At 35.4% G+C, this 25,518-nt stretch overlaps 2 protein-coding genes and 1 long non-coding RNA gene across 4 annotated transcripts; 1 reads left to right on the top strand and 2 right to left on the bottom strand.

Moving 5' to 3' along the window:
- Nucleotides 1-46: 46 nt before the first annotated feature.
- Nucleotides 47-8,178, top strand: LOC145030601 (Calcium-binding EF hand family protein). Its single transcript, XM_078978973.1, has 13 exons — nucleotides 47-487; nucleotides 1,806-2,862; nucleotides 3,562-3,780; nucleotides 4,245-4,477; nucleotides 5,043-5,114; nucleotides 5,234-5,305; nucleotides 5,407-5,505; nucleotides 5,620-5,691; nucleotides 5,786-5,900; nucleotides 6,015-6,083; nucleotides 6,557-6,827; nucleotides 6,933-7,017; nucleotides 7,495-8,178. The coding sequence occupies exons 1-13, from the start codon at nucleotides 368-370 to the stop codon at nucleotides 8,014-8,016; spliced, it is 3,006 nt and encodes a 1,001-aa protein (XP_078835099.1). The 5' UTR covers nucleotides 47-367; the 3' UTR covers nucleotides 8,017-8,178.
- Nucleotides 8,179-13,712: 5,534 nt separating this feature from the next.
- LOC145030599 (uncharacterized) lies at nucleotides 13,713-15,653 on the bottom strand. The gene is made up of 4 exons (XR_013676646.1): nucleotides 15,314-15,653; nucleotides 14,881-14,969; nucleotides 14,187-14,238; nucleotides 13,713-13,851 (listed from the first exon to the last, which is right to left on the bottom strand). It is a non-coding gene; the product is annotated as an uncharacterized LOC145030599 (long non-coding RNA).
- Nucleotides 15,654-16,077: 424 nt separating this feature from the next.
- Nucleotides 16,078-19,452, bottom strand: LOC145030598 (coiled-coil protein). 2 transcript variants are annotated; one of them, XM_078978971.1, is made up of 6 exons: nucleotides 19,265-19,452; nucleotides 17,666-17,885; nucleotides 17,417-17,534; nucleotides 16,867-17,027; nucleotides 16,447-16,534; nucleotides 16,078-16,343 (listed from the first exon to the last, which is right to left on the bottom strand). In XM_078978971.1, exons 2-6 carry the CDS (start codon nucleotides 17,813-17,815, stop codon nucleotides 16,237-16,239), a joined length of 624 nt encoding a protein of 207 aa, XP_078835097.1. In that variant the 5' UTR covers nucleotides 17,816-17,885; nucleotides 19,265-19,452; the 3' UTR covers nucleotides 16,078-16,236. The 2 variants fall into 2 exon arrangements, with proteins under 2 accessions (XP_078835097.1, XP_078835096.1); XM_078978970.1 differs by having other exon boundaries at nucleotides 17,666-17,879; nucleotides 19,265-19,451.
- Nucleotides 19,453-25,518: the final 6,066 nt, after the last annotated feature.

Raw genomic sequence — 25,518 nt, 5'->3', positions numbered from 1 at the left:
TCTACTTCCATTACTTTTACACATTACTGGTAAAAAACAGACAACATTACACCACATGACCACATCTGTTTCATTTCTATTTTCTAGAAAATCCCCGTCCCCGTTTTTTCCTTGTGTCGATTCTCGATCTGATTGCCAAATCCACCAAATTACCCTTCTGATCCCTGTAGATAATTTCAGTTCTTGTGTCACAGTACTTTTTTCGCGATCTGGTTGAAGATCTTGTCATATCCTTCCACTTATCAATTGGGGTTTTTGATTCGAATTATGTTCTTACTGATCTGGGAATCGCTTTGACGGTGGGGTTTTTTTTTTTTTTTTTTTTTTCAATTGATTTTGGAAATCGACGATATACTTGAAGCGGAGAATGGATCAATTCGATGCGCTTTTCCGAAGAGCAGATTTGGATCATGATGGAAGAATCAGTGGAGCTGAAGCTGTTGCTTTCTTTCAGGGTTCTAATTTACCTAAGCCAGTGCTTGCTCAGGTACTTAAAATTCAACATCTCTGTGTATTGAACTCCCGATTGAATTTGTAAGGGGTTTTAGATATCCACTTTCTGCAGTCATTGACTAATCTATTTAATATTTCATACTATATCCGTTCTATAGTCGAGGAGCAGTCTGACAGATGGTTGAATACTTGAATATTAAGGAGAATTCGTATCATATCTTGTGCTATAAACCGTTACAAGCCATTTTGGGTTTCCACTCTCCACTGAATTTTGATTCGTGAGCATCTCTAGGAACAGTGCGGATGAATTGAGTTGACTGTAGAGTAATAGTATAATGAGAGTCCACTAACTTGAATATTAGAAGTGAGGAATCAAAGTTTGTAATACTGGTAATTAGAAGCTAGGAGTTGTAGGAAGTTAGAAGAATGTAGGGGTTCAAGTGCATTTGGATCTTCCTATTCACACTGGAACGAAGTTGATAGACATTGGAACATTTCCTTCAATTCTCCCAAAACTATTGTGAATAGCAAGATCTGTAAAGTAGTTCCCATATGCATATTGTGAGTTAAAGTCTGTAATACCTTTAAAGTAGTTCAGGTAGATTAAAGATGTCTGTCTCATAGATGTCTAAAACACCTTCAATAATGCAACATATATTTGGTCATTACTAATTCTGTCATTAAGTTGTAGGTGACAATTATCAACTAGGTACCTTTATCTTGAAAATTTCCAAAAGTAAATGATATTTTTTGATATTTACGATATACATATACCCCGAAATGGAAATTGTTGCAACTTTAATGGGATGTTATGCACAAAATTCACTTATTTACATTTCATTCTGGAAAATCGTTTATTTTCCTATCATATTACTAGACCATGCAACACACCATGTTTTTACATTTAAAAAACATAGGAAACTAATTCCATGTAGTAACTTCTAGCACTAGGTACAAAAGTTGAGTTTAGTATTGACTTACATGTGGAAAAATAGGTGGCTTGGGTAATAGATTTAAACCGACTCAGAACCAAACAAGTAGTTTTGCAGGAAATTACAAAAACGGTCCCTGTGCTTTCTGATTTTTACCTTGATTACTCCAAAATTGAAACCTTTTTCAGTTTTGGTTCTTATTTAAAGGCTTCATACTGATTTTGACCCCTGAAACCCTGAAAAGAAGGACCGGTTTTGAAAAAAGATTTCAGTTCTGGACTAAAGACGGTTTGAATCCGAAAGCACAGGGACCATATTTGTAATTTACTCTATTTTCATATGGTACAACGTCATTCTCATCAATCTTTTTTAATATTTGTATAATTAGTATATTAATTAATATATTACATAAAATTACAGATATGGCAGCATGCTGATCAGAATAGAACTGGCTTCCTTGGGCGTCAAGAATTCTATAATGCCCTTAAACTTGTAACTGTTGCACAAAGCAAAAGAGAATTAACACCAGATATAGTAAAAGCAGCCTTATATGGGCCCGCTTCAGCTAAAATCCCCCCTCCTCAGATAAACCTTTCAGCTCTTCCTCCATCTCAACCCAATCCAATGACTCCACCTCAACGCCCTCCTACACAGCAGCCCGGAATCGTCAATTCCATTCCTCCATCTCAACCGAATTCAATGGCTGCTCCAAGCCCTCCTGTACAGCAGCCCGGAATCATCAATTCCATCCCTCCAATGACTCAACCTCAACGTCCTCCTCCTACACAGCAGCCCGGAATCGTCAATTCCATTCCTCCAGCTCAACTGAATTCAATGGCTCCAAGCCCTCCTGTACAGCAGCCTGGAATTAGCAATTCCATTCCTCCCCAAGCTTTTGGTATAAGAGGACAAGTCCCTCCGAATTCTTCAGTGGCCCCACCTTCTTCTGTTCAGTATTTCCCATCCCAAAATCAATCAGTGAGACCAAACCCTAGTGTTGGTGGTGGGCCTAGTTTGCTGCCAGGTGGCGGGCTGTCAGGTCTCGCGGGCCCCGGTGTTCCAACTCCTAGACCATCATTAGGAAGTGGAAACATTTCTGATGCTATGTTTGGAGGTGATGTGTTTTCTGCTTCAAAATCTTTATCCAATCCAACACAAACCGCAACTTCTGAGCCACAGGGTCCGGTCAAGATTGACCCTCTTGGTGCATTGACCGCTTTCACAAGGCAACCAGGTCCGAGACCGAGTCAACCGGGTCCAACTCAAACTCAAAACAATTCATTTGGGTCGTCTGGGTTTCCAGCTGAGGTGAAAACACAAGGTCCAAATGTGTTGTCACAACCTCAGTGGCCAAAAATGACAAGGGCAGGTGTTAATAAGTATATGAAAGTGTTCATGGAAGTTGATTCTGATAGAGATGGGAAAATTACTGGTGATCAGGCACGTAATTTGTTTACAAGTTGGAAACTACCAAGAGGTATCAACTTTTTTTTTTTCTTGCTATAAATACAAGCAATGTGCTTTGTTGTTTATACATAATAGTATCATAGTTTTTTTATATGTAATATCAACATGCTTCCGTTTCTTTACTGATAGTAGCAATATATAACATGAAACTTGTGAAATGCTTACAAGTTTCATTTTGCATATTGCTATTGTAAATGGAAGTATACGTAATTGCAATGGAGTTGCTATTAAGTGTAAAGAAATGTAAGTATGTTGCTATTATGTGTTTACATATGGATATCATTGTTAAACAGTGTAAGTACATTGCTATTTCCTGCAATCTGGCGTAAATTGTAAGAAAAACTTTGGTAACTACATGACACTACACAAGTATTATTTATTTGGATGTGCGTTTAAATTGATTATTATAATTTGCAGACTTGTAGTCGCAATATACATGTTTGAGTGTTTAGGTAAAAATTATTATGATTATGATTTTCTGGTTACTTGGATCACTAAAAAGATTTGTAGAAGCAGAAGAAAACTGTTTATTTGGATATTTGTAAAATTACTTACCTATCCCTATCCCTATCCCTAGCTTGAATTTAATCAGTTTTCTGATTGTCTGGAGTAAAGATGTTATTTCTGTCTGATAACATATTTTCGTTTAACACAAAACCCATAATATTCTCTTTTTTTTTTTTTTTTTTTTTTTTTTTTTTGTTCACAGAAATTCTGAAACAGGTTTGGGACTTATCTGATCAAGATAATGACAGCATGCTTTCCTTAAGGGAATTCTGCATTGCTTTGTATTTAATGGAAAGATACAGAGAAGGCCACAACCTTCCACCAACACTTCCTAGTAATGTCTTACTTGATGAAACTCTCTTGTCTCTCACTGGTCCACCTAATCCTTCTTTTAGACCTCCAAACTGGGGGCCCACTTCTGGTAATTGTTTTACATTCCATTTCATTATTTTAAAATTTAAAATAGTGTTTGCTATGATGGAATGGAATGGACCATTCTGCCCCTTCCATTTTGTTATTTTCATTCCTTATGTGTGGATTGGAATGAGAACTGTAATATAACCCATATTTTTTTATATGGTTCTTTAATTGCATGAATCTTTATAAACTTTTCACGATTGATGCTTTATTTTTTCCAATCAAACTATAATAGTCTCAAACATTTTCCCAAATTAACCAAACATGATCATAGTGGTCTGAAAACATGAAAATTTCTTCTTTTTTTTTTAGCAAACTTCTAGTCCTTTATCGCCATTATTGGGCACATTAGTGGTTGATTAAAATTTGAATATATGAAATGTATCTTTTCATAAACCATGAAAATTGAAATTTAGATACTACTAAATTATTATTCTGAATATATATATTTTTTTCTATCCTGTTTAGGTCCGCCACCTCAGCAAGTGATGCCTGGTGGTCAACCAATGCCTCCACATACTGGTTTAATGAGGCCTCCTATGACTGGTCCTCAGCCATTGCTATTTAATAATAATAGTAATAATAATAATAATAATAATCAGCAGAAAGGACCTAATCACTCAATGGATACTTCTCATGCAAATAATCTCACTAATGGTGATCAACATACTACTCGTTCCACAAATGAACCAGAAAAAGTGGTAAAACTTTTCTTCTGAGTTTTTACTTTTCCATTTACCTTCAATTCAAGTTTTTGATGTTTTGGAATTGTTATCATATCAATAATACTACTGGATTTGTACTTTTCCATTTACCAGAAAAAGTGGTAGAACTCTTATCTTTATGCTATTAGTCTTATTTGTGACAAAATGTCTCAGTTTATTTGTTTTCTGATACATGAACTTCTTGGAGAATGGGGTTGATGAGTTTTAAGTATCTTTATGTGTGATTACAACTATTTTTATGTACATTTGATTACTTTTATATAATTGATCATATTCTAAAGCTAAACTTAGATGGCCAACATCCATGGTATAAAGAAAACTTCAAACCAAAGAATTAATGTGTGTTTGAATTGAATGTGTATTTAATTTGGCATTTTCAAATTTAACTTGCAGCAATAATTAGTTTTGAGAGTTTGGGTAAAAGTGGTCAATCATGAATTATGATTTATTATTATTATTATTTAGGATAAACATTAGACATCAGTTGAGTGGTTATTTTGGTAAAATGCTCACTGTGGCTGGTTTCCATTGTTGTTAAAAGGTTGAGGATAAGAAGTTGATTCTTGATTCTAGAGAAAAGATGACCTTCTTCAGAAACAAAATGCAAGACCTTGTAAGTACCTGTTTTTATCTAATTATTTTTTTCGTGTCTTTGTGCATTTGTTTTAACCATGAGCTATAAATTATCTTGAAACTTATATACATACATAAATATAATCTATATATTTACAGGTGTTATACAAAAGCAGATGTGATAATCGTCTTAATGAGATCACAGAACGTGCCTTAGCTGATAAACGTGAGGTATTTTTTCGATTAAAAAAACCATGTCTTCTTATTTTATATCTTTCGTTTACTTTTTTGTTAATTTTTTTTTAAAAAAAATTGTCATTGTTTTATTTCAGGCAGAGTCTCTTGCCAAGAAATACGAAGAGAAATACAAGCTGGTGGCTGACGTGGCCTCTAAATTAACTATCGAGGAGGCATCTTTCCGTGATATTCAGGTAAAAGATTTTACCCTTTTCATATTCTATAAAATTAATAATCCAACTTTATATATTATTACAAATCTTTTTGTTATTTGAATTAGAGATTCTTGATGGCTTTTATTTTTATAGGAGAGAAAGATGGAGTTGAATCAAGCTCTTGTGAAAATGGAACAGGGTGGTAGTGCTGATGGCATCCTTCAAGTAAGTTCACCTACCCTACCCTACCCTACCCTACCCTACCCTACCCCACCCCACCCACCCTACAAGTTCATGATAAACATATGTTTGGATCTAGGTTCGAGCTGATCGTATACAATCGGATCTTGAGGAACTACTGAAGGCATTATCAGAACGTTGTAAGAAGCATGGAATCAGTGTCAAATCAACTGCAATTATTGAGCTTCCACAAGGTATAATCTTTCATATGATGATGCTTTATTTAGCAATAACCTCAGTAATTTCATATTATGATAATAATAATTATTATTATGATCTAATTTTGCCCTTTTTTTTTGTTATTGAAGGGTGGCAGCCTGGAGTTCCAGAGATATCTGCAGTGTGGGATGAAGATTGGGATAAATTTGAAGATGAAGGTTTGACTTTTTTTTCTTACATAAAAAAGGGGTTGATTTGATTTATAGTTTAGCTAAAATAAATAGATAGGAAATAGCTAAATAAGAAATCAATGGAATGAGTTGGATGATACAACCTATTAAGTCGTTCTATGGGAAAAAAAAATTAGATTATTTTCTTAATGATATAGTTTTTAAAATCACATTTAAAACATTAATTATTTATAAAACAAAAAATTGACAAATTGGATTATTGTTTAATAGTTAATACGTTAATTATTTAGCTCCGATGTGTCAAATGGTTAAAATAAAAAATTAGCTAAAAAGGAAATTTGTTGGTATTATTATTATTATTATTATTTATTCAAATGACTACAACCTCTTAAGTCATTCTTTCAAAAATAATTAGATTATTGTTTTAATAATACAGTTTTTAATTACCCATTTTGACTTGTAATTAGATTTTGGATTTAAATATATTTTTGTAATGACAGGATTCTCATTTGATGTTGTGGGACCTACAAATCCTAAATCCACATCTCAACCAGAAAAGTCGGCTCCAATGGATAACTTTTCTCAGGATTCATATTCAAATGCTGACGTGGAATCAGAGAAGCCTTTCGAGACTGAGTCAGCATATGAAGATGAGTCAGCAAAAAGTCCAGCTGGCAGTCCCACAGCACAAAAAATATTTGAAAGTCCAACAAAGGAGGATTCGTTTAGCCATTTCGGAAAGAGCTTTGATGCAGACACAGATACTCAAAGGTACCTTTTGTATTCGGGGTTGTACTTTGTGCATTAATGCATGTAACCTTATTTGGTGAAATAAAAAAAATAGAAACTAAACCCATGTTCTTGTTTTCCTTTTAGTGGCTTTGATGATCAAGGATGGGGTACTTTTGACAACAATGATGATGTGGACTCAGTGTGGGGCTTCAATAGTGAAGCCACTAAGGTGACTTCATTTCTCACATGTTCTCATTACATTTAGTTTTTTAGGCTATTTTTCATGATGAGGGCGTTTATGTCTTTTGCACAAACAATTGACAGAGCGAATCCATGTCCACCTTTTTGGATGAGACAAAAAATGGCAACTTTTTAGTCTCCAATGACATTTATGCCCTTGGAATTAACTTATGCAACTTTTCTTTTGTGAAAGTTAATTTCGTAGAAGTCTTGAAATGACGTTTATGCCCTTGCAAATAAACTTACACAAGTTTTTGTGAAAGTCAGACTTCGTAGGAGTCTTGAAATGACATTTATACCCTTGCAAATAACTTATGCGACTTTATTTCGCGGAAGTGGCATCCTTCAAAATGACGTATATGCCCTTTGCAAATAATCTTAATGCAATTTGTTGCGAAAGTCAAACTTCATAGGAGTCATGAAATGACATTTACACCCTTGTGAATAAATATAATTTTTTTCGCAGGAACCCGATCATGAAAAACACGGAGAGAATTATTTCTTCGATTCAAGCAGCTTCACCGCAAGTCCAAGGAGAACCGATTCCCCTCACTCCAACACCTTCTTCCAAAAAAAGAGTCCATTCGGATTTGACGATTCTGTCCCTGGATCACCTGCATCTCGAGCCGGGACCTCACCGCGTTACAGCGGGGGAGGAGCAGAGAATTCCTTCTTCGACAATTTCTCGCAATACGACTCATTCAGTGCCACGGATCGCGGTTCACCAAAACGAGATACGTTCTCACGGTTCGACTCCATGAGCAGCACCACACAGGATAATAACAACTTCTCGAGGTTTGACTCGATGAGTAGCACAACACAGGATCGTAATTTTGCAAGGTTTGATTCTATGAGCAGCAGTGCGGGGTATGACCATGGTCAAGCGTATTCGTTTGATGATTCGGATCCGTTTGGGTCGAGTGGACCGTTTAAGGTGTCAACAGATAGTCAAACGGGTAAAAATGAATCTGATAAATGGGCGTTCTAGTTATATATATCATTTCATGTAATTTTTTGTTTTGTGCTATTGGTTTGATAGTTGTGTTTGTATCATTTGCTTCATCTTTGACTATGTCTCTTTGGTATAATTTTGACTAGAATTACCTATATTTGTTGATTGTTATTATTATGAAATACTTGGTTTTGATTGTTGGATGCTTCTTTTAGACGTGTACCCATTTTTCATATAACACCAAGTTTGTTGGTTGGTGTTATATGTTATTATTGTACACCATTTTCTGTTGAACTTTCATGTGTACTACATTTTGGCTCTTTAAGCTTCAGTTTTTGCATCTCTATTTCAGTTAATTATATAACTTTTTTAATAATAACATTTGTTGCTTGTATTATTATGTTATATATTGAAGTGAAATTAGCTAATTATATGTATAATAAGATTAATGGTATAATTTATCAAGTTATTGTTTAAAAAAAAAGATGCAAGACAAATTTGTAAAAAAAGCAAATTAATACGAGATATTTTTGAAGTTTTATATGAATCACAAAAGAATATGCTTGCAATCTGGTAGATTGTTATTAGAAAATAGAAATTGTAATAATTCCATAAAAACTACTGTAGTTTTTTTTTTCTTCAGTTTAGCCACAGATTTTCTTTCTTTCTATTTTAACCATTGAGAGCTTCCTTTTTATTTTTAAAAAACCACTACAAACTTTGATTTTTGTAGAAACCACTATGAGTTTGAAAATTGTTTGATTTAACCACTTGAAAAAATAAATCTTTTCAAATTAACCATCGATATTGAAAAAAAAAAGTAACCTCTATTTGTTATTTGCAACTCAGGAAAAAACGAAAGAGTAGTTTTTTTTTTTGAAAAAGAATATAAAGAAATGATGTCAAAAGCTAGCAAAATCAAACGGCCAGAAAATCACAAGGTAGAAAAAAAACACGAACAATGAAAGTCTCAATGTTTTATTATCAATAAAAAAAATAAAAATAAAATAAAATAAACAAAAACTCCCTTGAACGTGCTACACGGAAAATACTTATAACTCTAAAGAAAAAAAAAAAACAGTTCAACTTTCCTAAAAAATACTCCTAAGATTTAGATTAAAGATCTATTATTATTTTAACATAATTCAAAATAGGAAACTAATCAACTCAATAATTGACTAAAACATAAAAAAGTCAGCCGATAGGAGGCTGTGATAAGATGCTCATGCATCATCCTCCATGCCTTGAAAAGGAACCGCCTTCGAGTGTGCTCCTTCATCTGTTCCCTCCCGAAATGGCGATAAATCAACAACATTAAAAATTGCTGACATGTTGTAATGACCAGACAGTTCAATTTTATAGGCATTATCATTAATCTTCTTGAGCACCCAGAAAGGACAATCAACACGGGGCTTCAACTTCCCAAAACGACCGGATGGAAAACGTTATTTTCTCAAACGAATCCAAACCAAATCACCCTCCTTGTAGACAACTTGCTTCCTATGCTTGTTTGCTCGGTTTTGATACGTCGTATTATGTTTAATGATTTCATCACGAACCTTTTGATGGAGAGTTTTGATATGATGTGATTGATTTTCCGCCTCAACACTAACATGGTCAACCAGGGGAATAGGTGTCAAATCAAGCGTAGTAAGGGGGTTTCGACCGTATACGGCCATGAACGGGCTCAACCCAGTAGTGCGGTTCGTGGAACGGTTATAGACAAACTCAGCCTGAGCAAGGGTTAAATCCCATTATGTGGGGTTATCACCAATAAGACTCCGTAAAAGATTCCCCAAACTTCAGTTTGTAACTTCGGTTTGGCCATCCGTTTGCGGATGGTGAGAGCTACTAAATTGCAGCTTAGAACCCATACTTTTCCAAAGAGTCCGCCAAAAATGACTCATGAATTTAACATCCCCATCCGAGTTGATGGTCTTTGGAACTCCATGAAGCTTGACAATTTTAGAAAAATACAATTTTGCAATTTGGCTGGCATCATAAGTCTTAGCATAGGGTATAAAACGAGTCATTTTTGAAAACCAACAACCATCACGGATCTTTTTGTCTTTGATTTCGAGGTAAACATAGGACAAAATCCAAACTAACATCCTCCCACGGGGCAATGAGAACAGGCAACGGTGTATATAGGCCCGCACCAGTGTGGTGGGTTTTGGCCACATGGCACACACGGCATCGAGCAATTATACGAGCAACATCGTGCTCCATCTTGGGCAAAAAAACGACCATGGATTAAGTCCAAGGTTTTATCCCTGCCAAAGTGACCCGCAAGACCTCCAGCATGACTTTTATTGATAATTGAGTCCTGTAACAAGCTCACGGGGACGCACAACCGAGCACCCTTAAAGAGGTAACCATCGTGTCTTGAGAAGTCGTGAAGGGGTTTGTCGTGGCAGCAATTCCAGATGGTTCTAAAATCTGGATCATCCTAGTATAAGTCCCTGAATGAATCAAAACCACAAACCTGAAATTTCATTTCTGAAAGGAGCACGTGACGTCTACTTAGAGCATCAACAATAGTATTTAAAGGTCGGACCCTATGTCGAATAACAAAGGAATAAGCTTGCAAGAATTTGACCCAATTGGCATGGCGAGGGTTGAGTTTCTGCTGTCCCTGGACATACTTGAGGGCTTCATGGTCAAAATAGAGAATAAATTCGTTAGCGAGTAAGTAATGTCGCGAATATTCCAAACTACGAACAATGGCATAGAACTCATTATCATAGGTAGAGTATTTGCGGTGCGTTTCATTGAACTTCTCGCTGAAAAAAGCAATCGGCTTTTGATTTTGACTTAGAACATCGCGTATACCAAGACCCGAAGCGTCGTACTCGACTTGAAACACCTCGTTGAAATTAGGAAAACCCAAAACAGGAGCTTGTGTAACCTTCTGTTTTAATTCTTCAAATGCATTTCCAGCCTCTTTAGTCCAAGAAAACTTCCCGCCCTTCATACATTCCTCCATAGGGTCAATAATGGTACTAAAATTTAGAATGAAACGCCGGTAGAAGGAGGCTAGCCCATGGAAGCTACGAATATCATGGATCGTAGTGGGTGTAGGCCAGCTCGTAATAGCTTCAACCTTGGAATTATCCTTCTGAATCCCATCACCTGAAACTAAGTAGCCAAAAAAGGTAACTTCATTGGTTAGGAAATGGCACTTCTTCCCGTTGGCTTACAGTTTCTGCTCCCGCAAGACTGTAAACACCTCTCGAAGATGTGATACATGCTGCTCGACAATTTGGCTATAAACTAAAATGTCATAGAAGTAAATAACAACAAATTGACCTATGAAAGGTTTAAAAACATGGTTCATCAGCCGCATAAAAGTGCTTGGTGCATTTGACAACACAAAGGGCATCACCAACCACTCGTACAGTTCGTCGCGTGTCTTAAAGGCGGTTTTCCACTCATCCCCAGGTCGTTTACGAATCTGATGGTACCCGCTCCGTAAATCAATCTTGGAGAAAATCGTCGACCCATGCAACCGATCTATTAAATCATCGAAACACGGAATAGGGAATCAATATTTAATCATGATTTTATTCACGGCTCTACTATCAATACACATGCGAAAAGGTACCCCCTGTTTTGGAACTAGAAAGGTTGGTACGACACACGGACTCATACTCTCTCATATTAGTCCTTTGTCGAGTAGCTCGCTGACTTGTCGGTGTAACTCCTCAAACTCTTTTGGGTTCATACGGTAGGCGGGCTTGTTTGGAATAGTGGAACTGGGTAAGAAATCAATGCAGTGTTGTATCTCCCTTATAAGTGGTAGACCAGGTGGAATATCCTCAGAGAAGACGTCCCTAAATTCATCGAGTAATGATTGGATCAGATCTGGCACAGCCTCTGTTACAACTAAAGCATAAATGGTAGGTTGAGGGATGAGTTTGGTTAACCCAATGGATTCTGTTTTGGAGAGAAACAAGTTGTCACCAGTACTACTATCCCTGGTGTCTAGGGGTGCCAACATTATATTAACTCCATCCTTCTTGAAATTGTGTTCAAAAAACCGTTGTGTTTGGTCTTTCGATCATATGGCCAAGGTCTTCCCAATAACACGTGGCATGCATCCATGGAAAAAACATCGCACCAGACTTCATCTTCATATTTTTTTTCCGGATCGAGAACTGAACTAAAAAACGTTTATTTACCTTCACAACATTCCCCTTCTTGAGCCACGTTAATCGGTATGGTTATGGATGATTTTCCATCTTGAGGCCTAACTTTTCCACCATTGTTGTTGCCACCATGTTGTCACAGCTGCCCCCATCGATTATGACACTACAAACCTTGCCTTTTGATGTACATTTGGTGCGAAAAATGTTGTTGCGCAACCAAGAACGATCATCTACTGTTTTTCTACATCAACGTTTAGGACACGCTGAGTAAATAAAGCATTGCCATGATCAGCATACACCACCTCGATCTCCTCCCCATCACTTTCATCCTTCCCTTCAGTATCATAAACAGGATCGGTTCCCCCACCAAAGTGACCAGTTGTTTGTTTGGACATTCCCTCGCCATATAACCCACACCTTGACATTTGAAGCATCGAAAAACACGTGTAGCAGGTGGATTGGCTGCAATACCTGTTGGCGTGTCAATTTTAGAGTTGGTTCCCTTGCTTTGTTGTGTCAATGGTGAACGGGAGGACGACACAAACCTGTTAGCTCCAAGTTTTCCTCTGTTTCTTAACTTAACTGTTTTCAACCTTTAAGGCCAAACGGCATACATCAACATACGTCCAATATTGTTGAAGGTGAACAATATCAGCAATCTCAGGTTTGAGGGTTCCCAAAAAATGTGCAATAATTTGTTCCTCTTCTTCCTCAACAGAACATCGCATCTAGGGCCGGCTCTACCCTTTGCAAAACTAAGCAAGGGCTTAGGGCCCCAATTCTAAAGTGCCCTCAATTTTAAAGTTTATTCTATTATATATGTATATATACGTATTTCTTGGATTATAAAAACAAGTTGGAGCTTGGCCTGGTGGTAGAAGTGCTAGTTTATAAAACTAATGGTCTCAAGTTCAAAATTGTTGGCTTATTTGAAGGGCCCCATTTTTTTTTTTTACTTAGAGCCCCCAAATTTGTTGAGACGCCCTATTCGCATCCTAAGTCGATCGAACTCAACAATGAAATCTTCAACAGAAGACGCTTTCTGGGCTAAACTATGATGATCTAAGAAGGCTTCTTGATGATGATTTACTGGGAGAAACTTTCCATGTAATAGCTTTTTCATCTTCGACCATGTTTTGATTTTTGATTTATTCTCTTGTTGCATTGTTTCTTCACGTGTTCCCACCAAAGTGAAGCAGACTTCATTAGCTTAATGGCTACAAGTTTTACTTTCAAGGCGTCGAGAATATCCTTTAAATCAAAGACCCGTTCTATGGTGCTCAACCAATCTATGAAATCGTCGGGATGTGCTTTCCCATCAAACTCAGGGATCTCTATCTTCATTCCCAAGTTTCGTAAAAGGTCATCATAGTGTTGCCTCTGGGTATTCCGTTGATAAGTTTCATATGCGTTCCTTCCTTGGAAACCCCCACCGAACGGATTCATGTCCCTCTCTTTGTCATCTTGAAGGTTGTGTTCTGATTGAGAATCTTGGTTTTGAGCCTCTTTTTGTATCTCCAATTCCCGAACTCGTTGTTGTAACACCGTAAAAAATTAAAACAAATTTTCACATTTCCAAACACATTTTTCCAAACTCATTCATTCATTAAATGTTATACTATCGTGTCTTTGTTTCACAAACTATCTACCAAGATCAAAATACATAAAATCCCATGTGTGTGTATGAATCAAGCCGGCGCCTTCCCGCAGTCATCGCTGACACCTGAAACACATAACACGTAACACTGTAAGCATAAGCTTAGTGAGTTCTCCCAAAATACCACTCTAATACATAATAGCCACTCGAGGCTGTAACTCTGTTGACCCTCTGGTCAATGTGTCTCAGTGGGGCCCTCAAGCCCCAACTCTCTGTGGGCCCTCTGGCCCTAACTCTAGGGACCCGAAAGTCCCAACTCTGTAACTCTGAATCATGCATATCACATATCACAATAAATCACAACACATAAATAATATGCAAATACACTGGTATATAACTCTATAGTACTCTGTCACATAACTCTGTTACCACACCGGGTAAAGTATAGTGAGAAGACTTACCTCTGGTATCTCGGTAAACCTCTGACTCGGTAAACGTTGGCCTAGCCTCCGCCTAATCATATGAAATAAATACTATGTTTAATATAACTCTCAAAGCCTAGACTATGTCCTCTTATGACACTCTGAGAAGGGTAAAAGACCATTTTACCCCTCTCATAACTCAAAGGCCCCACAATAGACCATACCCTAAAAGTCAACCAAAAGTCAACTTTCTGGGTTACTCTGCGCGTACCAGATGTGTACGCTGAGCGTACCCGACTGCATCTCAGAATCGGGGAACGCCACCCAGTACGCGGCGCGTACTGGGAGTACGCCCAGCGTACTCCCCAGCTTCAGCCCCCTTAGCTCTTAAGGTCTTAAACAGTTAAGTCCCACGTCCAATTTCTAGATCTGACCACATCTAAGCCTCTTAATCCATAAAGTTGATGACTTTAAGCCTTTGCATGGCTGAACAAGCCACCAACTCCCATAATGTTCCATCCTTTAACTCTAGAAGGCTTATTACGCAAGCATGACCTCAAACTAACATCCAAGATGGAAACTTTATGGTTCTAAATCACTAATACGACTGAAAAGGGACAAATCTCGGACCATGGAGCACTTTACACTCATAAAGTCTCCATCTTTGGGGTTTTTAGCCCTAGAAATTGCATATGCAACAACCAAAAGAAGAGGAAAGTTTTGAACTTTATACCTCTAAGTGTAGCCCTTTTCTCTGTAGATCTCAGATCCAAAATGGCACCTCAAGCTTTAGCTTCCAAGAGCTCCTTTCCTTCTTCTTCACTAAGTCACCAAAGCACAATTAGCTCCAACAACACTCTCACACACTAAGGACGATGGGAGGCTCTCTCTTAGGGTTTCACTCACTGATATGGAGGCCGAGAAATGAGCCTTAGCACCCTTTAAATAGTGCACAAGACGGATTAGGGTTTTTGCACCTGGGCCGGGTACGCCCGGCGTAACTCTAGGTACGCCCAACGTACCTTGGCGAGTCCGTGTCCAATTTAAGCGCATGAGTACGCGCAGCGTACCCCTCCAGTACGCCCAACGTACTCACTTGCTATATTCCCTCCACTCAAGAACTAATCATGACCAATTGACAAAGAATAAGAGTTAAAGAAATGCACCTGAATCTCGGGGTGTTACAGTTATAGCCTTTCGATCTCAACATCTCGTGGATCTGGTTGTTCTCCTTTGTTGCCTCTGTCGGTGTATCTACGAGGAGGAGGATCACATCTACCACGTCCGACCATTTGAGAGATAACTTGTGCTCTGATACCAAATGATGCCAAAAGCTAGTAAAATCAAATGGCCAGAAAATCACAAGGTAGAAGAAAACGAGAACAATGAAAGTGTCGATGTTTTATTATCGATAATCAAAAAAATAGTAATAATAAACCTCCCCTCAACGTGCTACATGGAAAATACTTATAACTTTGGGAAAAAAAAAAGACAGCTCAACTTTCCTAAAAAATACTCCTAAGATTTAGATTAAAGATATATTCTGTAAACAAATATTATCTTCCACTAAATCTCTTAATATATTAACATAATTCAAATAGGAAACAAATCAACTAAAACATAAAAAAATCAGCCAATGAGGTTGTGATCGGATGCTCCTGCATCATAAAGTTTCAGTGGTTAAACAAGAAAAAAAATTCTTTGATTGGTTGCACAAAAAAATATATCCAAACTACAATAGTTTTTATAGAATTTGACCTTCAAATTTCTAATGATTCAGTATTGCTACACTGTTGTGGTTTAAATAACCAAAAATCAAAATATATTAAAACTCAACCAACCACATAGATGCTGAAAATCCTTAACTATTATAAAACATATTTAAATATCATATCATAGAAGATGAATATAAATATTGACAGAATGATAGTTTAATAAAGTCACATCCAACTATGTAATAGCAAAACTGGTAATTTACAAATATCAATCACCAAGGAGACAAATATAAAAGAGTGGACAACAAATGGAGTCAAAACTATAGTGTGTAATTATTTTGGACACTAGTTAAAACCCAATTGGCCAATTTTTTTCATTCCTCAGTGCTATTCGTATCCTTAACCTTGTGTTGTAACAATGCATGATGAGATCCAAGAATTGATGAACGTACATTTGCTATCTCCACAAGTGTTTCAAGAGCTGCAACAAACAAGAAACAGTAATTTTTTATATTTTTTTACATTGGGAATTAACAGCAAAAGTTTCTTCCAATTTATTATAAAAATGAAAGTGTGATTTTTACCTTTCTCAAATGAAAGTTGAGAAGCCCGAAGCTTAGGAGAAACCAAACCCCCAAACATTGATAGTACTTTCCCTCGTTCTTTTTGAAGCTGTGCATTGAAAGGGTATTTTAGTAATTTCCTTTTTTGATATGATTTAATTTTGTCACGCAGATTTTCCTATTTCCCCATATCATTGAAAGGCGTTTTAGACATTTTAAGTAGTAACAAAATATATTCTTGTTAAACTAAAGAGTATGATTTGGTGTAGTTTAAGAGAAACAGTTGAAACACCCTTCTTGTAATATTAGCAAAGTAGGAGAATCTTGTGGAATAAAACAAAAAATTATCACGATAACAATGAAAAAAATAGTAATTTGAGATTTAAAATAATATCTGAAAAAAAAAAAAAAAAAAAAAAACTTGTAATTTTAATCACTCACATGGTTTTCTGTTTTATGTGGTGATGCAGTTGTTTCAGATTCATTGCTTTCTTTTGTTGAATCTTTATTGTCAGTGTTTTCTTTCTCAAAAGACGAGTCTTTTTTGTCAGAAGATGTCCATTTGCATAAAGTCAAATGTGGTGACTTTTTCATTGAGCCACCTAAACACAGAAAGGAAGTAACCAATTATTTCCTACAACTGTAAACAAGAAAATCTACATAACAATTGTGAACAAAAATTCTAGAGTAACAATAATAAAAAGTTGCAACAATTCAATGTTACCTAATACAAGAAAATTTCAAGCTAAAATGAATGGCTTTTAGTTTAGCATTACAGATTGTTGGAAGAGGTTTAGTTTGTTAAAGGGCATTTTAGACATTTGACTAAATAATCATACGTTTCTATAAAATCATGTCAAGTTGACAAAGGAAGTATAATCCACCTAATGTTTACATATCATCTCATCTGTGAGAATCTTATTGCAATATTCCCAAGTGAAAGAATTTACCATTTTACCCTTGTAAAGATAGGAAAGGGGTAAAGAAATACCATTGTCATAATTTACTTCCACTTTTGTAGCAGCAGAGTGTTGTTTAAGGGTAAGCAAAGCAGTGTTTACACGTGAACCTCCCATTGAATGTCTAGCACTAGCTAACTCCAGCCATCCCTGCATCTCAATTCACATAAATATCATTTTTTTTTAAAAAAAAGAGATACAAATTGTGTATTTATAATATAATTTTTAGATGAGTTAATGGAATAATCAAAACTTGATTGAAAATTTCAAGAATCCAAAACCTGGCGAAGTGTGGAAGTTAATGATTCAATCAAGATGAGATAGTTATCCACTGAATCAAGAAAATTCAATGTGTTTTCATTTTGTTCTTCTAATTCTGTTGTGGATAATTCAGAAACTTGAGTATTTTCAGCTTCTTTTTCTTCTCCCATGGTGGAAAATCACAAAACTTCCTTTACTGATATTGACAAGTTTGACCCTCCTGCTAATTTTGCCCTGAAACTATCAGATTTGGTTAATTAAACCTTCACATTTATCAGTTTTTGATATTTTGTCTCTGATCAGTTAAATTGATAAAAATGAAAATTTCAGCTAGAAACTAGAATGAGTCGAGTTTCTCCATAAAAAAACAACTCTTTAAGTTTTTAAAATTCGATAGGTTATTTGGCATTCTTCATGTCAAGTGGCTAAAGAAGAAGAACATATCTAAGTACTCAAGATGACTAAAAGACCCCAAATTGCAACCCGAAAGATACAAAAATAAACACAAATTGACTTTAAGTATATGCAAAACATAGACAGATGATAATATGATATAATAGTTAGCAAAAAGAAAACCCTAAATTGGAAATTCCCATATAGTGTATGTTTGAATAAACTAGTTGAATCTGAGTAAATGATCATTTTACCCTTCTGTGTACAAAATCATTTATAAAATAACTTATAGAACTATTTATAATGAAGCTTTTATAAACACAAATCAAACCATTTATAGAGAAGCTTTTACAAACAAATACTTTCCATATATAGACATAAACAATTTATCAATCCCATAAGCACAAAATGAAGCTTTGTAAACAAATGAGGGGATGTCAAAATGCAAGCTTTAATATCCGATTATAATGAATAGAATCAAAAAAATGAAACCTTTATAAAACCTAGAATATATCTTCCAATTATAATGATTTAAATTACTTTTTGAGACAACATGAAAATCCAGCAATTTATTAATATAGGATGTCTGAATGGCAGGATCTAATGCTTAAGATCTGAAAAATTAAGTTGTCTGAATTTCTAAGAGGGTCTGAAATCTTAGATCTGAATTGTTAAATGTTGTTTGGTTGGATCATCTCAATTACAATGTTGAATGATAAAAATAACCATTTTATCCTTACGTTATTTTTTTTTTATGAACTCAATATTTTTATTTATAAAAAGATAAAAATGTCCATTTTCAGTAAATTCACAACATATTTCAGCCCAAATCAATAACAGGAACAAATCAGAACAATAAACACATTATCAACAACTAGGAACAAAATTTCAGTAATTTATTTCACCCCAAAAAACACAAAATCAGCAAAGGTTCATCAAGGTTCAGAAACAGATTTCAGTCATGAATGAACATATAACCCATCTCAACAAATAAACACAAAATCAGCAACTAAAATATCAGGAAAACAAAACGAATAGGAGCAATATCTAGGAAAGAAATAAAACGAAGTGCAAAGTGAAAAAAAATAATAATAAAAAACGAAGTGGTAGGGCGTCTTGTGAAGAGCAATATCATAAATCAGTCGACAGGAGCATCAAAGCGAAGCAAAATCAGAAGAAAAAAACGAGAGAGAGAGAGAGAGAGAGAGAGAGAGAGATAGACGAACCTGTTGTGGATACGGCTGGAGTTGGCGGCGGTGAGGGTGGCGGCGACAGCAGATGGCGATGGGAAGGAGATTCGTCGGTGGCGATGTGGAAACGAGAGTGTACGACGCAACCTGATCTCTCGAAACTAGGTCGAATCATGCACTTCAATTTCAAGTTTCTTCCTTTTCGATTTTTCATATTTTATGGTTTTCAAGTTATCAAGTATGAGTTTTTATATTCAACATTTTTTTTTTCATAACTATATTATCTTATCTTATTTTCATAATTTTATTGTATTTCCTTCGAATATATGTTTAAATAAGACCGAAGTCAAAATTTCATTTTATTTAGAGTTAATTCAATGATCTTTCTTATAAACATGTACAAATTAAAAGCTTATTAATTTGTTGTTATCTTTCTGATTTTGAATCATAATACATAAATAAAGCCTTGTATGATATGTTTTGTTTATGACTGAAACTGAAACAACCTTTTTTGTGATTTTTTTTGCATTGATTTTTGAAAAATATATATTGTTTTATGTTAAAGGGTAGTTATAGGTTAAGGTTACAGGTTACTCCAATTGTGATTTAGTGTTTGCATTTATCTGTGAACTATAAAATGTTTTACTAACTTCACAATTAAATTGTTGAAGGATAAGCTATAGGTTAAAGTTAGTCATACGCAAGCATTCAACCTCCTTATTTGCTAATGTGTTTCGAAAGAATTCATGTGGTTAAATGAATTTGACAAAATGTTTTTTTATATCTGTCTATATATGGTGCATGACAGGAAATACCTAAAACAGAATTTTATGTTAAAATTCTTGAAGAACAAAAAGAGCATTCTAACCATGTGGTGTGTTTTATTGGTGTTACTTGGTTCTAACCATGTGGTGTGCATTCTATCAGAATTACTAAAGTTTGTTTCATTATTTATCATATAAAAGCATTCTCAAAGAATTTTAAAATTACTAAAGTTTGTTTTATTATTTGTCATATAAAAACATTTTCACAAAATTTCATTTTTACATAATTCGACTTCATACAGTTATTCTCATAGAATGTATGAAAAGGAACACGATGATCAAAGGCCTGAAGGTTGGATGATGGTGTGTGAGATGGAGATGAAAAATGGTCACTGATTTTTGTAAAGCTTGGAGAAAGGAGAGGTTCATCTTGGTGCAAGGGAACAAGGAGCAAGTTTGGATCCACCATTCTCTTCAGATTTCTGAGTTGTTGAAGGTATAAAGTTCATAACCTTGCACTTATTCTTCTAGATTCAAGTTTGAGTGCATATTTGGGTGGTTTTGGTCCCTTCCATGGATACTCTTGGAGTTTAAGGAACTCTAGAGCTTGGTATGGCTCATCTTATGGTCAATATGTTTTGTAGAATGGGAAAAGGGAGCCATGTTGGTGTCACCTTGTGTCCATGCACAAGTTTTGGCCCCATTAAGGACTTAATGGACTTAATATTTTAGATCTAGATTACGAATGGAGTCCTAATGGATAAAGTTGGAAACTTTATCTATTAAGTCATTGAAAAGAAGTAGATCTGAAGTTATGGTTTTAGATCTGTAAGGATTAAGCACTTAATGAAGATTTTGACATTCTGTCAGAAACCACGACATAGCCAAGGGCTTGCCACAATGTGGAGGTGCTCAAATGCTCAATTATTTTGTCCTTAGCTGGCCACGACGTGTCCAAGAGCTTGCCACGATGTGGGAGTCGTTGACATGTTGACCTGTTGACTTTTGTTAACCTTTGACCGTTGGCTTTTGACCAGTTTGAACTTGGGTTTAACCAACTATTTTTTGGTTGTTGATCAAGGTGTATTCTTTGATTGGGTGGCAATCAGTTCACGAGATTGTCCAGTGTGAGGATTTGAGAGTGTTGCAGTGTTATCCAGTTCTGCATTTCATGTGAGTTTCCTACTATACTATGTATTAAAGTGTATATCCTTGTATGTCAGGATATAGGAGTAGTGGTATGCTGGTTAGAGTACCATTAGGTAGGTAATCGTCTAGTGGAGTGTCCTAGGAGTTGTATGTAGTCACGTTGGATAGCCTGAGTGTTGGGTTTTTTTTCAAAAATTGTTTAAAAAACATAAACATAACAACGAAAGACTTAAGATTTGAACAAAATAAAACTATTTTTATTCCCACCAAAGGATCACTTTGCAAGACTTTGAATGATTAAAACAACCATAAAAGAAAATCATTACAACCTTTGAAGACTTTGGTTCCTTTTGGCAATTAAGAAGTTGATGAAGATGACTTTAAGCTCCAAAGAAGAAACTCTCTAGAAGTATCCACCAAGCAAGAGTAGAACCATCAAAGTATTCTAGTAAATACTTGTCATTTGTTTTTCATAAGCCATTGAAATATATACCAAATATATGTTCAAAGGTGAACCAACAAATGGACATTTCTTTATCACAAAATGCAAAAAAAAAAAAAAAAAAAAAAAAAAAAAAAAAAAAGGAAGGATTGCAACTTCGAAATTGGAATCCCTTGGAGAGCTCCCTAGCTCTTGATTTTACCTAAAAAAAAAAAGAATGATTCCCCAAAAGAACTAGCTTCAAATGCTTGCAAGTCCTTCACTTTTATCTATCATCCCATTTACACAAAATGTGTAACCGTAAAGCAATAAACATGTCATGGAACACATATTAAACAAAGAAAAGGGATTTTTGGACCATGCCTACTGATAATTTCATCCATGTGGTCAAGGAGACCAAATCCAAGTCAAAGGGGACAAAGACCAAAAACTATTTACTTTATTTAATGAACTAGTTTCATATACTTATTAAATGTACTCATGTAGGGTTCATATTGTAATAGATTGTATTGAGTCTGGTTGTGAAATTTTGTTAAGTATGATTGGATCTTTTGTGTTACTTAATGCAATTAGTATGTTCATATTCACATTTAGTTTCTTAGGTTCACAATTGTTAGCTTTCTGTTATGACAGTTGTTGGAAATCCATGTGTCTTGACCTTATTGGTTAGATGCCTTTCTAGCTTTCTTTTATGTCATATAAACAAAAGGTTAGTTAGAAGTAGAGAGTAACTTTTATGGAGTCTTACATTCACTGTAATTGCATTCCTTTATTCTCTAATTAAAAGCAAGATCTTATTTAGATTCTCATGTTCTTCTTGATTACGCCATTTGAGTTCATGATTTCATTCTTATCGAATCTATCTATCTAGCAACTCAAAGTGCCAATTTGTTTGTACATGACATAAATAATCATACTATATGATATATTACTAGTTTTTTTTTATAGAAATAATAATTCCCAACATGTTGGTAAAAAATTATTTCCCAAAATAATGTTTTCCCAATTAAATACAAGTGTTGATATATTTATTAATAATCAAACTTTACTAATAAATAATCAATTGATGGTAATTTGCTATAAGGTGTGACCCTATATGATCATATATTATTAGCAATATCATTCTATAATGACTCTTAGTCATTATAGATCTTTCAATCTCCCAAGAATCATCATAGATTGATATAGATAGTGGTGAATGTCTAGCAATATTTTACTGCCCCCAATAACATATGACAAAGAATGTCATTCATCAACATCCAATTCCCAAAAGCTCCAAGCTTCAAGTGATGTATTAAGGTGAGTTTATCAGTTATCCCCTTGTTACATACATCCTATTGAACATGATACTTAGATCGCAATCAATCTCATTTGTAATTCAACTTTGGGTAAGGTGCGTTAGATGTCTAACTCTCAAATCTCAATACATAAGAGGAACAAATCCCATATTGACTATATAAGCCTATTGCATAGTTCACACCATACCCGAAAATGGCTTTTATAAATGCCCGATTAAGGATTAACATTTGACCATATCAAAGCACAACACTCCCTACACTTATGCCCCACTATGTAATCTCAAGAATTAAAGATACATATATAGTACCTTTTAATAAAGTATCACTTATAACTACAATTTATGGGTTGATCTTGTTGTGGGTCCGTTCAATACTAGTTCTCTGACAAGTACCTATGAAACTTGGTTACAGCCACTTGCCTACTTTCATCCAGTAAGAGTCAACCAATCTGATTCATACTAGTCTTACTTCATAATTGCTCCCACAATTATAAACGACTATGAACTTTTAGAATAATAAGATTATTCATGGATTAAACATGTTAATATAGAATGCACCAAGTATTAATGTGATGATCATATCCCAGTATATCAAAATATTATGTAATAGTTGTTACTAAAATGTTCCAATATCTAAATACTATATCCAAATCAAAATCCTATTTCTAGAATAATAAATTCTTACAACCGAAGTGTGAGCATTCATACTTAACTCAAAAGAAGGAGAGCTTTATTAATGGGTCTGGCTAAATTTAATTTGTGTGAATTATATGAATACTATAATCTCCATATTTGACTTTACTTTAGGTATAGTTAAATATCTCGAAGAATATGATTGGTGTTCTATTGGAATTAGTGTCTAAGCCCATAACTATAATTGATATGTACTTGACCCAAGAGTAGCATGATCCATTTGGGTTGCATTTCACCGGAACAATTTGACAGGATGGACTTTGAGAAGAGGTTATTTATGATTTACTAATATATCATAAGTTCTAATATATTAATGTGAAAATCATATTATTTAATTAGTATTGGTCAGAGATTAATTTAGAATTAATTCAATGATCAAAAGAGACTAATTAAATATACGGGGACTGATTTGGCAAATTAATGATTCTTATAGTGTGGGCCAATGGTTACTTAGGTTGGGATATAAGTCCATGGATAGTCCATGGAGGTTTAACCCATGGAGCCTAAGTAATATGAAAGGTCATGTCCATTAGGGATTACATGTATGTAACCCTAGACTTTGCCACACTATAAAAGGAGTGCCTTAGCTCCTAAAATCGGGACTAGTGGTTCAAGAAGATCATAAGAGCCGATTTTTGTGCAAGTTACTCTCTCTCAAGTCCTCCATTGTTGGTGGTGTTTTGTGAAGCATTTGAGGCATCACATTTGGGGTGCTAGGCTCTTAAAGGTCCAAGTTAACAAGCTACAACAAGAGGTAAGTCATCTAACTAGTTTTTGTTGTTCAAGTAACCTTGCTTTGTATGCTAGTTAAGATAGTGCTTTGGAAAAAATCAAATTGCATGTATAATTAGAGAAAACATAGATCCAAAGCATTTAGGGTTGCATTTGCACCATATGTAATGACCAAAAATTTGAGCCAATTTTAAACATTTTATTTCATTCAAAAACATTAAGTTCATACATCTTATTTTCAAAATAGTTTAAACATCAGAGTATCCCCTAAAACCTTATCACATGAATCATAAAACATGAGGAGCGGTACGATCACGCCTTCGCCTTGCCACAATCTCCTGAAGTACCTGAAATAATACACTGAACTGTAAGCCCGAAAGCTTAGTGAGTTACCTCCAAAATACCAACCACATACAACCATAATCATAACATATTGCATCACAATACAGAACAACCATGTCTCTCAAGTCTGCAGCGTGACTGGTCCACCCTCAACAGGCCTTCAGTTCACCTGGTCCACTCTCTGAGTTTACAATATGACTGGACCGCCCACATCGGGCCTTCAGTCTATCTGGATCTATCCGAGCCTTTGGTATGACTGGACCGCCATACGGGCCTACAATCTATCCGAACCGCTCGTAGGGTATGTTGGCCTTCAGCACAAAGCAGGACCGCCTCAACCCAAACATCAAGCAAATAACCATGTGTACATATAACACGAAATCACATAACAGTCCATAGGCAAACAAATCGATCTAGCAGATCATAAAGCATAGCATCATCCTTACCAGGATATCAACCTAACCGGTCACTAACATAACATCATCCTATATACCAGGATACCGACCTAAACCAGGTCACTAACATAGCATCATCCTATATACCAGGATACCGGCCTAAACCAGGTCACTAACATAATACTATCCCAATTACCAGGACGCCGATCTAACATATCAATAAGCACATCAACAGTACAAGTACAAATATCGGATATAACTATCTCACAGATCATCGATCATAGCAATCTCTCATGACCAAGGCATCCACTTAACCAAGTCACTAACATACCAATCCTAACGGATCACATGAGCATAACAACATACTATCTATTCTGATACCAATCTAACAGATCATAACCACATGTAGCATACTGTAACCAAGATAACAACTAAAAGGGCCGGCCTTGGTGCCTTAGACCCTATTGATATAGTGA

The sequence above is a fragment of the Lactuca saligna genome, chromosome 2, assembly GCF_052625555.1.
Source record: "Lactuca saligna cultivar CGN05327 chromosome 2, ASM5262555v1, whole genome shotgun sequence".
NCBI classification, from domain to species: Eukaryota; Viridiplantae; Streptophyta; class Magnoliopsida; order Asterales; family Asteraceae; genus Lactuca; species Lactuca saligna.
The sequence above is the reverse complement of the archived record's forward strand: the minus strand, read 5'-3'. Positions and strand labels throughout refer to the sequence as shown.

Excerpts from the sequence above, each read along its gene's own strand:
- LOC145030601 (XM_078978973.1), top strand. The coding sequence starts at position 368 with ATGGATCAATTCGATGCGCTTTTCCGAAGAGCAGATTTGGATCATGAT. Across the intron at positions 4,478-5,042 it reads CAAATGAACCAGAAAAAGTG|GTTGAGGATAAGAAGTTGAT; the intron begins GTAAAACTTTTC and ends TGTTGTTAAAAG. Across the intron at positions 5,506-5,619 it reads CATCTTTCCGTGATATTCAG|GAGAGAAAGATGGAGTTGAA; the intron begins GTAAAAGATTTT and ends TTATTTTTATAG.
- LOC145030598 (XM_078978971.1), bottom strand. The coding sequence starts at position 17,815 with ATGGGAGAAGAAAAAGAAGCTGAAAATACTCAAGTTTCTGAATTATCC. Across the intron at positions 17,535-17,665 it reads TAACTTCCACACTTCGCCAG|GGATGGCTGGAGTTAGCTAG; the intron begins GTTTTGGATTCT and ends ATTGAGATGCAG. Across the intron at positions 16,535-16,866 it reads CACATAAAACAGAAAACCAT|CTTCAAAAAGAACGAGGGAA; the intron begins GTGAGTGATTAA and ends TTCAATGCACAG.